The sequence below is a fragment of the Clavelina lepadiformis genome, chromosome 1 (genome assembly GCF_947623445.1).
Source record: "Clavelina lepadiformis chromosome 1, kaClaLepa1.1, whole genome shotgun sequence".
NCBI lineage: Eukaryota > Metazoa > Chordata > Ascidiacea > Aplousobranchia > Clavelinidae > Clavelina > Clavelina lepadiformis.
In genome coordinates this window covers 9,246,182-9,261,293 of record NC_135240.1, presented here as the reverse complement: position 1 = coordinate 9,261,293, position 15,112 = coordinate 9,246,182, and the positions used below count along the sequence as shown (strand labels likewise).

At 36.7% G+C, this 15,112-nt stretch overlaps 1 protein-coding gene across 2 annotated transcripts; it reads left to right on the top strand.

Annotated features, from left to right (window-relative positions):
* Nucleotides 1-1,461: 1,461 nt before the first annotated feature.
* Nucleotides 1,462-13,401, top strand: LOC143459823 (tetratricopeptide repeat protein 7B-like). Of its 2 annotated transcripts, XM_076957118.1 has the most exons (22): nt 1,462-1,546; nt 1,636-1,753; nt 3,377-3,534; nt 3,674-3,842; nt 4,465-4,580; nt 4,718-4,818; nt 4,897-4,975; nt 5,586-5,812; nt 6,597-6,660; nt 6,758-6,895; nt 7,050-7,133; nt 7,383-7,617; nt 7,905-7,962; nt 8,035-8,128; nt 8,865-9,004; nt 9,232-9,345; nt 9,453-9,550; nt 9,628-9,715; nt 9,788-9,932; nt 11,722-11,812; nt 12,025-12,130; nt 13,138-13,401. In XM_076957118.1, exons 2-22 carry the CDS (start codon nt 1,639-1,641, stop codon nt 13,265-13,267), a joined length of 2,550 nt encoding a protein of 849 aa, XP_076813233.1. In that variant the 5' UTR covers nt 1,462-1,546; nt 1,636-1,638; the 3' UTR covers nt 13,268-13,401. The 2 variants fall into 2 exon arrangements, with proteins under 2 accessions (XP_076813233.1, XP_076813240.1); XM_076957125.1 differs by having other exon boundaries at nt 1,472-1,753; nt 5,586-5,713.
* Nucleotides 13,402-15,112: the final 1,711 nt, after the last annotated feature.

Here is a 15,112-nt window from a genome sequence, read left to right as displayed (position 1 = left end):
CTTACAACACTTTGAAGTATAACGTTACAATACATTTTATAGTTTAATGTGGTTATTTCTCCTGCTAGTTACCGCTATTTAACTGGAAAATTCTTCAAAAAGTCTAAAGAAGGGATTCAACTTGCGGATTGCAAACAACTTCCAACCGTGTAAATAAACTTCATAATGTCCAGCCAAGCCAATTCAAATTTTTGACGAATAATTACGCGCTATTCATTCAACTCGTTCACCGTACGACAACGTAAGTGTCACAACAAAGGGTGGCATTAAAAAAAACATTACGAAATAAGTTTTGGCAATCTTTGAAAATAATATTGATAATGCATTACATAACTACACGACACGTTGTTCTGCTCTTACGAAGGGGAAATCAGCGATATTTAATTCAATTTAATTCAAATAATTTAATTTGAGCTAGCCTTTGTGCAAGTTCTGATTGTCGCATATATTTAATTTTTTTATTATTTTTTTTATATAGTATTGCCCAGATTTATTACTGCTACCAAGTTTACTGAACAGGAGCAAGTGTCCTTAATACCTTGCCCAAGGGCATTACAACGGTATGGCACCACAGGGTATCGAACACGAACCGCATTTATTGCAAGGCCAGTGGTTGAACCAAAAAATGAAGACGGCATGTGTAAATGCGGATTGCGCTCTTTGCAAATGAAAGAATACTTTGTTAATTGACAAAGCTGGCTCGTTTCAGACTTTTCCTTCGGTTATTTAATAAAAAAAAAACTTTTATAAAGAAACAAAAGCAGGAAGAACGTCAGCTTACTATATCTTTTTTTAGTATATGCCTAGGCCTACAGAATATTCATATTTATAGTCGCTGCAAGCATAAACATAGCCAGGGTAGGCCACAGGGGCCATCGCCGCCGTAAATTTATAAGATTTGTACCATCAATACATTTCTCGCATTTAGGAGCAGACGGTCATTTATTAGGTCGGTCTTTATTACGCGTGCTCAGTTTCCATGCAATGTTACGTCACACACCACCTATCGTTTACTTCTCGACCGTTGGTTTTCGTTTTCGCAACACGCACATCAATGGAGTCAGACTAGCAAACAATCGATCAAACAGTAACTATGTACAACCAAAACAATCTAGTAAGAACACTGTAAGTTGGCACAGTACAAGTTTACTGGTCGTGCTAACTATTAATTATTCATCTTTTAAACATCCTTTGGTTACATTATTTTTCCAAGTTTTAAGCCTTTGGGCGTTACTGCTTTCCCTCCTCGTTGTTTGCTGGTGGAATTGCTATTTTATTACGCTATAATGGTTAGCATTTTATTTTTCGTTGCCCCACAGACAATGACGAAAAGTAAGCCGTACAATAAAATACAAAGAAGAGAGTGGTAGGGGATACAAAGTATTTTAATTAGACGTTTATGTAATAGTAATTTATATTGTTATTTATATTAGTATTTCCGATGTCTATGATATTAACGCAGCTGATGCATTATTTACCAGTTATGAATGGTTCAGCACAATTATACAGTACACCACGAAAACATTTAGGATAAGCTGGATCATAGGCTAGTCCGCTAGAGCAATTGTAAATGGTTAAAGCGATACCATAATTTGTTACGGTCAGACAGCACTTATTAAACATTTACTACTGTAGGCTATGTCGAATAAACGACAAAAACTGGAAGCAGAAGTCTTGCGTTTTCGCAATCAAGGGCTGTGGGAAAAAGCAAAAGATGCGACGAAGTTATTGGAAAATAAATACGGTTCTTCAGGTATACTATGATAGTTTATAGAACATGACGGTATATAAGTACATTTGAATTGGGTCTAGTGCGGAAGTCTGGAATTGCACAACCAAATTACGTCACAGTTTGAGTAGTCCAGACTGTAAAGTTTGAAATAAGGGTATTCAATACTGCTTTTCATGAGCTTAAGTGGCGCACTTAGGTGCGTTATTTTGTACTTAACGTCTATGATAGAACTTCTGTGCACTCAAATTTCAATTGATTTAAGCCTAATTGAAACTGTACATTACTGTGATGTTACTGATATACATACTTGGCTACATTCTGACATTACACTGTCTGGCTGTGTACATACTACATTGCACTTAGGTAAACACTTCCATTGCTTCCGACAATCTTTGTGCACCCACACTTGTCATTTTTGGTTGTTTGGCGCACCCAAAATCTTGCTGAAAACAGCCATACTCTGTAGTCCAAGTAGGAGCCCGGTAGGCTTTACAAATGTTTCAAGAATTCACTTGATTGTGCACTTATGCTTTGAAGCCTAGACGCTTTAAACCTAGTATGGAAGTGCACAGCCATGTAAAAGCTAGAAGAAGACATATTGATATGACAGTTCTACTGCAGAAGTACACAACCTTGTGATGCATTTATGTACTAGACCCCTATTACTTAAATTGTGACGTCACTTGGTTGTGCACTTCTGCACTAAACCCAACATCACAATTAGGTTAGGAGTTAAATGCATTAGGACACAATTATGCTATGGTTGTGCACTTGGGTCAATGCTAGACTTGGATTTTTTAGGGTGTTACACTATGGCCCAGACTTTGGGGTATAGAATTTTACAATATAGGATATTGGTCTGGGGATCTGCTTCATACAGTATTTTGAAGTCTCTAAATATATTACACAACAAAATTGTAGGACTTATTAATTACCTTTTGACTAGTAGCTATAATCCAAATTGTGCATAAATACTGTACCAGGTCATGATTAGATAACATTTTTATCAAAATTGTTGCAAGTCATGTTTTCGACACAAGTCAAGCCAGCCGGCTGTGTGATTGGAGTTAAGCTAATGTTGTTAATGTCATGGAAAGTTGTGTTACGTTAAAGGTTGCATTAAGTTAGTTACCATTCACCAGGGCCATCTCAAAGTTTGTCTGATTGATAATTTTTATCTGAGAAGTGTATTTTTTAGGAAAATATCTTTTTCTGTTACCTAATACTGTAATCTTTTGTTTTTACATCTATCATAACATGACTTGAGTCATTACAACACGTTTTACTACTACATCATGACAGACTCAACTTGAGGTAAATGTTGTATACTGAAGTCCACACGAGAGTTTTAAAGTGATAAGGCAAAAGAATGTAAAATCAAAATTTGATGTTTCTGGCGAATAGAAAACCAATAACAAATCGAATGGCCATGATGTTCGCATTACGTCATATTAATTGTTGTACAAAATTTGATATAACGGGTGCCAGTTATCTCCTGGCAACCGTATGAGCTAATCAAAATTTTGAATTATTATTACTTATGTACATGCATTTTAAGTGATTTGCCAGGAGAAAGGCTGCATTAAGTTATTTAAAATTTTTAATTAAGCAAAGTCAAGTTAACAAGGTTTCACTGTATTTTAGATCCTGTAGTGCTCTTGGTGCAAAAGGAAGCAGAATTGGAAAACTATTTGACTGCAAATGAAGCTTGCCCTGAAAATATTTATAATGCTCGGGAGTCTCTGCAATCAGTAAAAAAGTGCTTAACAGATTTACAAACAAGTGAATGCAAGAATTCCCAGGTGAAGACTCTGGTGGTACTCAAGTATTAATCATGATAATTCTGGAATAATAACTTATCACATATCGTCTTGTGTTTTGGCTTGTAGATAAACAACCGTCAAACAGTATACTGTAATATACAATATGTTTTTAATACAGTTCAATGTTCCTGAAGAATCAAGCCTTCTTTTGGCAAAAGTTCATTACTCTCAAGGCAATTTAAAGGGATCATTGGATATTTATAATAAACTTAACCTCGGTTCCATGATAAAATCTATTTCACAACTGTTTAAAGTCAGAATCCTTTCAGAAGCTTATGCCATCAAAGGTAAGTCATAGGCGTGTCAATTTCACTGTCAAAAAAGGCATTCAATGAGTTTTTTCTTGCTTAAATATATAACCACCCAACTTGAAAGTTGATATGTGAACCTAGCAAGCATGTGGTTGTAACATATGCCCTCTTGTCAGTTTTTGTTTTGAGCACACAAAATTAGTTTGAATTGCTGCCCATGGAGCACCTGCTTTGTGCAAGTAGGCATTTGCTTAGTAAATCAGTGAGTGGAATTTGAGTTGTTTTGCTAAGAAATATTTGCACACAACTAACTGATACAAATAAATAAACTGACTAACTGATACCTGATTTGTTTCAAAATTAATGCCAACTTTATTCAATCTCCAACAATACAGGTGCAATGCTTATAGGAACAAAATGAAATGTCGAGAAAAATTAATTGAAAATCCTTTTGCTGATTGTGTATTATTATCAGTTGCATTTCAAAGCATAGAACTTATATTTGTGACAATGTGCTAGAGCAGATAATTCCACAGTATGTATTTATAGTTATCTTGTATAACCCTTGAATTCTGCACTCAACACACTTTATATACCACCAGGCTAGGGTAAGGTGTTGGAGTTAGATAAACCTTTTGAATTCGCACTACTGTTTCAGGTTTGTGTTTGGAAGAGCAAGCTTTACGAAATTCTGGAAGTGAAAGTACTGAGATTATAGCCAACTACGAACAATCGGTTCAATTATTGATCAAATATCTGGCTGACCATGAAAAGGTAACATGTATGCCAAAAAGTAGGCAAGTATACATAATGCTAGTTTTAATTTCAACTGTTCTTTCTTGAGATTATCAATGCAATTGCAATTTAATTTTTTTGTAAGTTTTACTTGACATTGAAGTGTGTGTCTACAGCTTTTCAACAATTCTCATGGAGCTGCATCAGATGACAACTTAGTGAGCTCAGTATCAGAAACTGCCATTCATCGTGCTATAGTTCTTCACATAAAAAACAAGTAGCTTAGAAAACCTTTTCACCAGATTTTCATATTTTTGCTTTTAAGATTGGTCTCACAGTGTGATTTGCCTTTCAGAAATATATGGAATGCAATCAATCTTTTACGGTCTGTCTTGCGTTCTCTGCATACCATTCTATGCCCTCAACTTCTGCAGGTTTGAGTGTCATGTTTAAAGTTAGTTTTTGTCATATAGATCAGGGTGATCCAAACCCTGGAACGTGAGCCGCATGCAGCCAGTGGACAAATTTTGTGCGGTCTGCGATCACTTTCAGTGATATTGAAAGCCATATTTTCTAGTGCAAAATCAGCAGTTTGTTAAAATACAACTACATTTTATTTAAATGCATTACATTAGCCTACAGCAGGAGATAAGTCGAACATCATTGAAGTGCAAGTCAATATGTGATTATTATGGAGTAACAATGCTTTTTTATGGTTAATGTCACAGTATTGTGTGACGACACACACATGCGATGATTTTTGCTATTTGTTGCAGACGCAGTCACAAATGAGTAGAAAGTATGAAGAAATGCATTATTAGTCGTGCGTCAAAAAATTAAGTCGATTAGATCAGTAAACTCAAACCTTTGCTTACAGTAGCCTAGAGTTTCCCCTATTTGCGGCATGCAATGTTTTTCTCAAACCTTAATGAGGCACTTCGTGCTGGTAATCTTGGACCACCCTGATATAGATGATTACATGATGTTGGAGCCAGACATAGCTGGAATATTATCAGTAGATAATTTTGTGTTTCTTACTTGCAGACATTATCATGCAAACTAGCTGCCATTCTTTTGCGTGGTATTTCCAATACAAATTACCGGCACTGTGATGCTCTGGAGAGAAAAAGCTCCAACATGTCGACATCGGTCTTCAATGCTTGCAACAAAAAGTCAGAATATGAATCTGGTGTAGATGATTCTTCTTTTTCTTCTACACTTTTACCACAAACTTCTTCCAGTTCAAAGCCAAAGTTTTTTCTAGGAGAAAAGTTAGTGGATGGTCTAATGCACTTGTTCGAAACATTCGCAGAGCATTTTGCTTGCGACTTCTAGTTTTTTGTGTTACATCGGTTCATAAACATGTAACAAATCAAGGTTTTTTGTGTTGTGCTAGGTATTAATGCCTCACCAGTAATACCTATAACTCACTGCACTTTAGGGCTTAATCATGTATTTATTTGATTCACTGCATGATCTGTTATTTTGTTTGTAAGCTATTGTCAAATGATGAAATGTAGTTCTTGTTGTATTTTGTTAGGCAAATTTCCGATACATGTGAATGTTTATGGAAATATTTTAGCTATTAAGTTTAGTTGGTTCAGACACTGATCTTTCAGTAATGATAACGCTCCTATCTGGAATCATATGGAGAAAAACATCAAGCAATAAGCAAAGCTTCTTTGTTTAGTGAATGGTTTCATTTCAACGGTATCTTGATTTAGGTTTACTGAGATAGCTCCAATGCCAAATAGAAAAAAGCCAAATTTTAATTTGTGTTCACAACTGATTCACTAACTTTTCTCTGGCTTTTTCTTTGCTAAGTTGCATGTTCTTTCAACCTCACATAGCAGTTTTCACAGTCTTTTTTGTTTTCTTCACATCGCACATGCATTTACTCAATCTCAAACAATGCATGACTTTACCATTTATGGAAGCATGAAGTTCAGTGTTATGAACAAATACCTTCGATCATTTTCTGGCAAAATGATTGTCAATTACAGTGATGATAGTTGGACAATTATTAGTTTATCATCAACGCCTTTGTCTTTTCAGTGAGTTCTCTCCATCAAATATTGAACAAGAAGCAATATTACTTATCTTGATATCAGAAATAATGGTAAATATTAAAACCATTAATTGTCTAATTTTGCCAAGGTAATATGGTTTGGCGGTTGAATAACTATTTGACCATGTCAATATGTTTTTAAAATCAGCTGAACGTCGACCCTGTTCTCGACATGTCCCCAGATCATGCTGACAGTCGAGAAGAAACTTTACGGAATGCTGAAAATCTTCACAACCTTCTTTGCATTGCTGCTTCCTCACTTGGCCAATACAATTTGTTAAGTTGTGTAAGTATTGAAAGTGTTCAGACACTTTTGCTGCTTCAGTTAACAGAATGTTAGCCGTCTGACTGATTTTGTGCTGGTTTTCATATAAAGCAGTGTATAACTGTAAACGAATGCACACTAGTGTGATAATGTCAGTAATGTTTCTACTTTGCAGTGCATAGAAAAGTCTTTAAAGTATGCATTCAACCATCACTACTTGTGGCATCAGTATGCACTGTCATTATATTCAGCTGGAAAGGTAACCCCAGTTGATGTTTTAAAAAATATCTTATTCTTATCGATAACACATAAAATTGCTCTTTTGCATGAAATTGTTAAAAGGATCAGAATAAGTAGAGAAACGGTAAACCCCTTGTACTAGTTAGTATTAATCTGCATGCCACAGGTTGCTACAAAACTGCATTGCCACTGCCACTGTGACACGCAGTAATATTGCCTTCTGTAAGAGTGGTTGTGATGAACTTTACAGCTCTATTTTTGTGTTTAGATGAACCAGGCCATTCCTGCATTTTCTGAATGTTGCCGAATTAATCCTGATGACTCAACGTCGGCTCTGCTTGCTGCCAAAACTTGTTTGGAATGCAATCCTGCCAAAGTTGAAGAGGGGTTGAAGTTTGCACAGAATGCTGTTGATATACTTAGTAAATCCTCAGACGCTGATTGTCAACTCTCTCAAGCTCATTTGTATGTCGGTGTGGGAATGTCCTTAAAGGCATTAACTGGTAAAATGCGGTTTTTACTTGCTTGTGCAAATTTAATTTCGGGTCAAGCAATTTTTTAACGATGGATTAATTTCAGTGTTTACAATCTGTAATGCATAGAGACTATTTATACGATCAGTCGCGTAGATTAAAGCCAACGTATAAAGAATAACATCATAACTTTTGGATGTAATTATAAACAATTTGTGCAGACTTGTTTTACTTAAACTGAGATTGTTCAAATAGTTCTGAAAATCAGATATCTTTTTCTTCAGTTTTATGCGTTTAAATTAACCTAATTTTTGCAGTTGTCTCTCAAAAGGAAAGGGTTCAATGTAGAAGAGAAGCAATTGTTTCGTATTCCAAGTAAATATATTTTCGGTTCCTATACAATGCTAAATGAATCCCAAGTCTGAGTAACTTACCTCTATGTTCAAGATCACAGTCTTTGGATGAGTTTGATCACAAACCTTTATTGCTCATGGCGTTGGAATTCGCTCATGACCGCAATATTTCTCAAGCAATGGAGAAGGTAATTGTACCACTTACCAGACACCTATTTCAAATATAAAATCTTTCAATTGTGTCAAGGCACGTACGTCATGTCACGTGTTTGATAATGTTTATAGAAACACGTGACATGACATTGTGACAATCACATGACTAAATGGCGTGTGAGACTTGTTTTAAAGTGCATGCGTGACGCTGAAAGAAGTCTGTATAGTATGTTAAGCGTAATACGAGTACAAATATCCACGCATGTTTCAACCCAATAATTTCTTCACACTGCTACTGTTTCAAATTTCATCCTTCGTCGAAGGCCAACTGGCAATTTACGCTCAAACGGCGCCAGTCAGTACAAAGTTTAGTCACCAGTTGTGTAATGATGTCGGGCAGGGTTACGGAATTTTGGCATTCATCTCTGTAGTTTGGATGTTTTGAACGGAATATTGTCATTTGACAAACTTGGTTATTCATGCCATTCTGAAATTGGTATTATTTTTGTATATGTATCGGAATGTAAATAGGCGACCTAGTTCCAGCATATCGTGTTAGCCTATTTAATACTTTCCTTCCTATATAGCGTACGACACTTTTTGAATCGATTGAGGATTGAACAAAATCATTTTTCAATCATTTATTTCCAGTATCTATACAAGTTTTGGAATGGGAAAAAAGTGAATTGACTACGTGCACATTACATACTTTCTTGAAGACTACGCGTTTTAACTTTGTATATAAACTTAAACTTTTTGTGTAAATATCAGGTCAAACAAGCCCTTGATCTAAACCCGGAAGACGTAGACTGTCTACATCTGCTCACTTTACTTCTAACCTCTCGTAATCAGTGTCAAGAAGCGAAGGTGAACGTGCAAAGAGCCCTGCAAATGCATCCCGGCAACATAAAGTAAAGTCAATTTTTAGTTTACTCTGACGTTAGTTACCGACTTCCTGTCAGTGCGTTTTTGATATATGATTAGATTAGTAAAGCGTAGTCAAGAACTTTATGCTGTGCAGCGTGCAGTATTTTTTTCTTTTCCATGTTTGTTCGTTTGGGTTTGAGTCTGATTTTGCAGCGGTGATATTGTAAATGCAAACAGTCGTCTGAATTGTGATATCGTTAAAAAATTTCAGGTTGCTTGCAACCAAATGCAAACTAGAACAAGAGATGGGTGAGGACAATGAAGCTTTGAGAACTTGCGACGAGATTATAAAGTTGTGGGCGTCAAAACCAGAGGCCACCAACAAGTAATAAGCGCTTTTTTATTAAACGATGTTATTGCAACTTCCTCAGCGTTGGTCAGATTTACATTGTCTCAACTATATCCAGAAATTGAATAATATTTTCCCCATAGCATGGATAACAATAGAGCGGTGGAAGGCACCATTGACCGGATGACAAGTGATGGATTAAGCGTTGCCAATCAAAGTTTGGGCGCAGAACTAGATACAGGTTAGTTGCCAAGAACTTCTACGACTGGAAAATCTGCCACTGGCACTAGCTTTCATGACGGCGCTATATTTATGCAGGTTCGGTGATGGCGGGATCAGTTGCCCCTTCCAAGTACGAGGAAGCTTCGTCAGAAATTACGTCGTCGTTCGCCGATCTGCAGCCGCGGTACGTTTCTCATTCATTTCGATGCAAACCGTTGGCCGTGTAGCTCCAACTAGCGGTTAATATTTTGATCAGATTATCCGGGTTTTCATCAGTGTACAGTCAAGCGTGGCTACAAGTGGCCGAGGTCTACCTTGCCCAAGATCTTTGTGACGAAGCGGAACTGTGTATTTTGGAAGCTTCGCAGCTGCAACCGCTCTCGACAACAGTTTTGTACATGGTGGGTGCAGATTGTATTTCTGCATTGTCAAATACTTTAATCTGTGCTTTTGTACGGATTTTTCGGTGTATTAAGGTCGCCTATTTGTTTTTTGATAGTTGGTTGAAATGCGATATTTTGCCTCGCTTTTAGTCGTAGATTTTATTTCTGGCCTTTTCAGTACACAGCGAATTTCGCACTAGCGTGGTTTATCTATGTCTAAAGCGTTTTGTTAAGCTCTGTTGGCATGAGCACAGTCTATTCGTAGATGTTATCTCGCTTAGGACTACTAGTTAGAGATTTCCCTATACTTTTTATCGGAAATTATGCCTTTCAGAGATAGTTTTTCTCACGTTTTAAGTGAACAAATAAGTTCATGATTTTAGATTTAATAGTACGCAAGATAGAAATTACTCATTGTATGTTTGGAATCCATAATTTTTTTGTGATCAATGATCCAATGATTTGTTATAAAGTCCCATTACGTTATTTTGGAAAGTCTATAATTGCTTGCCAATAAAGACGTCGAAGAAACGCAGTCAAACCCTAAAATCCAACAGATGTGATGTATGAGTGTGTGTACTGTAGTACATTTTGATCATTGGTTTGCGATTAGTTTTGATGTGAAGAGTTTTGTGTCTTTGTTGTTGCTGGTTGGTCTTGGCCGATTATATGCTTTACAACAACAGACCCAAGATTGCTGATGGATGTTTTGTAACCTTAGTCCTGAATATACAAGTGTATATTATTACGTACATCTGATTATGAAATACTTTAAAACTTGTTCCAAAGTTGTGACTTATATGTCTAAATGAAGACGACAATGTTTATCGTTTTTAGTTGACAAGTATTTTGCTTAAGATATAGTGATAAACAGATGAATTTGTGCAGCAAATCTACCAAGCGTCTATCTAGGTCATAGACTCGAGCTAGGGTGTCAAGATACTCCTGCATACATTAAGTGGTGTAAGTTACCGCTATGTCTTCAACATATCCAAGGATTGGAATTAACGGATCAATGGGATATCCTTACACTGTAGGCTTTTTAATCTTTGAAACTATTGAGACAATATCATTACACCAGAGTAGCAATGAGAGAATGTTATATTGTCTTGCACCATTTTGTATGTCAACTATTTTGGTAGTACCAGTGCCGGTGGATCCAGGATAAGTTTGCTTGAGTGTTATATGTATTCTTTGTGTATACCAGACTGAATTTCCAGTAAAGTCTAGAGGTTAAGAGGTTCAGTGATGACAAAAGCTTTTGTAAAATCAATAAAGGCGATATGGAGATGTTTAGTGAATTCAATGGTTTTGCACCATGCGATAGAAGAATCCATATTTGTTGAAAGCTTGTGGTTTGTTGGATACGATTAATACGCATTTGAAAAATAGAACGAAGGCATTCACTGAATTTCTACTTTGAAGTATGCTGAATAGATCTGTTCCAATCCTGGTTTTCTGCAATTGTTATACTGTCTACTCTATTGCAACTTCTACTTTTTAACACATACATGATGCCCAGCGTTGACATACCGGCAAATCGGAATCTTTCAAGATGATCAGTGCAAGTATTGCCGAAATTAAAATTGCCCACAACTCGAACGTCATTACCCGAAAGGATAATTTTTCAGTAAATTTCGCTGGGTACTTAAATATGCAGCCCTTCCCTGTTCCAGAATCTCTTATGTTATAGCTTAGTTGCTGGAAATACATCAGCCAGCGGTTTTCATATATGGACGGCTTTAGACGTCGTTCACTGATCTTAATCGCCGTTTTATCGTTTTGATGTACTGTACTTTTCTTCCAGCGAGGACTATTGCACGATCATCGAGGTGACAGCAGCGAGGCATCCGCTATGTACAGCAATGTTCTGACCATCGACCCTTATCACGTAAAAGGTTCGTTTTTAAAAGTTTTTATCGTCAGCATCTAAAATTTTTGACTTTTCGTTGGTAATATTATGTTGCGTTTTTTGTGTTTAACCCCATATTTCAAAACCTTTTTGTCGCCATTGCACCGATTTGCATGCATTAATAGATGGAACGATAGTACAAAATATATAACGTTGCTTTTTCGTGGAAAATTGATTATTGTTCTGCTCTTTTTGTAGCTACTGAGCGGTTGGCAAATACATTACGTAACCAGGGTAAAACCGGTATAGCGAAGAAGCTTTTACAAGATGCGACCAAAACTGAAATGCATTCGCACACGGTTTGGTAAGTCTTTTGAGCTCGCCAATTAAGTCTCGAAATTCTCCGAGCCAGTTCGCATTAGCATGCTATAGGACAGGGATGTCCAACATTTTATTATGGTGGGCCGCATTGTCACTTGAAATAATTGAATGGGCCGCAAAACCTATTAAATTTCAAGAAAAATGGGTACATGAAGTATATACTTTTGGAGTGAAAATGACTAGCGGGCCGCAGGTTGGACATCCCTGCTATAGGCAGGGTTGCCATACCGTCCTTATTTATAAGATTTGTCCTTATTTTAAAGGTCCGTGTCTTAGAAAATATATTTGTCCTTATTTCTAAGAAATGTCCTTATTTTCACTTTCGTCCTTATTTTTAGGGCGGAGGTGGGCACTTTTGTCCTTATTTTGGGCATTTTGTCACCTTATGATACCATTTTGTACCAAAGAGATACCAAAATTATGAACATGCAGATAGTGTCTTGTTTTTTTTTTTTTTTTTTTTAGGAACATTGGTTGCTTTCTCTTGTTGTACACTGTTTAAGGTGGTATTCCTCGTTCGTTTTCTAGTCGTCCTTATTTTTGAGTTGAGACTGATGGCAACCCTGGCTATAGGACATAGGTTATCTGAGAACATGAAAAATGCGACTTTGTTGGTGGTGACACACGTTACGAGTGTTATTACCACAATCATCCCACGTTTCAAATTTTGAACCAGTACCTTCGCATTACCACAGTATGAAGCACAGGAAAGACCCGAACACCTGACCTAAAGTATCTTAATGCAATCGAGACTGGAGGATCGGGTGCGAGGGTCAATGCAAAGTTAAACTCTTTTGGCGAAATTTTGTACCTTTTAATTTTCAACGAAGCACTATTAATAATTTTAAGCAGTGACCGCGTGCCATGAGCCCATGACGTCAAACGATAACGTCAATGCCGTTTCCTCTGTTCGTTATCAATATCATGCCTAAAGCATCAGTGGCGTGATAAAGTTTGTTTTTAAAGTCGAGATAATATTGATCTCTTCAGGCAACTTTTGGCTGAAATTCTGGAGGAAGATGGTGATGTTGACGGAGCAATAGAATGCTCCTTCTTCGCACTTAACTTGGAATCCACCGCCCCCGTGGTCTCTTTCTCCTGCATTTCCCCGCGGTTATAACGCGGTCGTTTGTTTTTAGCTCGTATTGTTGTAAAAATTTTATCGTGCTCACATTTATTTAAGTCAATAATGTTCAAGATTGTTATATCTATTATGCATTACCACTGTGCAAATACAATCGTTCCTTCTGTTAACTAGTTCTCTACTTGCGTGAGTTGCAGCCAGTAAAACGCTGACATTTCAGTTGAAGGTACAGTAGGTTTTTCGCAAGTCATCGTGGTATATGGTTTCTCATAACGCAGCGTTTAAGCACCAAGCACGTTTGTGAATTCGAGTAAAGATAAAGCTGATTGTGCAATTTTGGCTTTCGATGTTAGTCTGCTTTGGTCTAGGCTACTGACAAAAACAAAACGTTGATATGTTACAAATCCACATCTTTAAAATGATGACATATGATTTAAGCTACTGTCTTGCAACTGGTAATTAACCACCGAATTTATGAAGTCGTCACACTTTACTCCGTAAGAAAACCATACCCAGTCTTGTCTTAATTTACGATGATCGCTGGTTATAATTTAATGGGATATTACAACGAAAATGATATCAATTCGAGTGGTGCTTTACCGAAAAGGTAACCGATTTAACCTTAGCCATGGACCCATTCAACCTTAATCTGCATGTGTCTTTGGCATAACACGGGAAAAATTAAATTTTGTTTCAAAACATATTTATAGACCAACCGTTGCCAAAGAAAGGCTGAAGAACTATTAAATATATAAATCCATTTTAGGTCGATTCCCTTTTACATGTACTAGTAGCATGGCAGGTGGTATTTTGGGAATAGAAAAAAAAGCACAAACGCTTGAAAACAAGCCAACATGCGATTTGACCTTAACAAGCCCAAGGACTACACAGCATTGTGGATGCGACGGTTTGTTTGAAAGCAACTTGCCCTTCCTGGTACTATTCTGTAGTCAATTTAATTTTAAGCCCTCTAACGTTGCTTGCTATTATTGGATGGTGTTGAAACGAATGGCAGCCGCAGTTGGTCGTCGTATTTTCTATGCTAGATGAAATATTTGATTAGTCTCAGTTGTAAAAGTCACATTTGAGATGTGGAATTTCAAATATTGACTGCACGGAGGAGAATCGTTTGCGACCATTTGATCAAACATTTTGACAATATTATCTCTACTACGGTCTCTACAACGGCTTCATGACTTCGGTTCTTTACTAAGTCGCAATATCTGCGTTCGTTGAGATATGTTTGTCATCGTAAAAATATCTCAAACATTATTGCGTAATCAGAAACCACTCCAAGGTTGACCATTTAAGTTATTTTCGTCTGTCTGGTGAAAGACGCCAGGTTCAGTGGGATTTTGAACAAGATTTAACGCCATGAAACCTGTCGTAAAACAAGTGTTTGCAAAGTAGACTTAAATCTTCATGAGGTTTAGGACAATGCCTTCTTTTAGTCATACAGCTTGTTAAAACCAACCAAGTATATGTGGTATATTTCAACGCCAATCAAATTGCCAGTGTAAATATAACGGGAAGTTATAGCAGAGTCGAGTGACCTGTAGCGTAAAGTGAGATTATCCAGACTTTAAGCCTCTTAGACGTTTAAGAAAGTGTTTTCTTATTAGATGAGGCTCTTTAACAGAAACAACACTATAGCTGGTACAACGGAAAGCTTTTCTTGTGAAAAATAAGCAAACATTTCTCATAAACCGTGCTTTGTTGCCTACATATTGCGAGTGCAGCGTTTTTACCCGATTTTAAGGAAAGCATTACTCAAATATAACGTTTGATATTTTTTGAAAAAAATAGCTAGAAAAAGGAATTTAGGCGGTGCAAATTTTTCAAGCATTATTTGATTAAGCTGCGATATTTTACCGAGTTTTA

What these genes read in the sequence shown, in the direction of transcription:
- LOC143459823 (XM_076957118.1), top strand. Translation starts at nt 1,639, where the DNA reads ATGTCGAATAAACGACAAAAACTGGAAGCAGAAGTCTTGCGTTTTCGC. An exon ending in GTGAATGCAAGAATTCCCAG is followed by an intron (nt 3,535 to 3,673) that starts GTGAAGACTCTG and finishes TTTTTAATACAG; the next exon opens with TTCAATGTTCCTGAAGAATC. An exon ending in ATGCATTCGCACACGGTTTG is followed by an intron (nt 12,131 to 13,137) that starts GTAAGTCTTTTG and finishes TGATCTCTTCAG; the next exon opens with GCAACTTTTGGCTGAAATTC.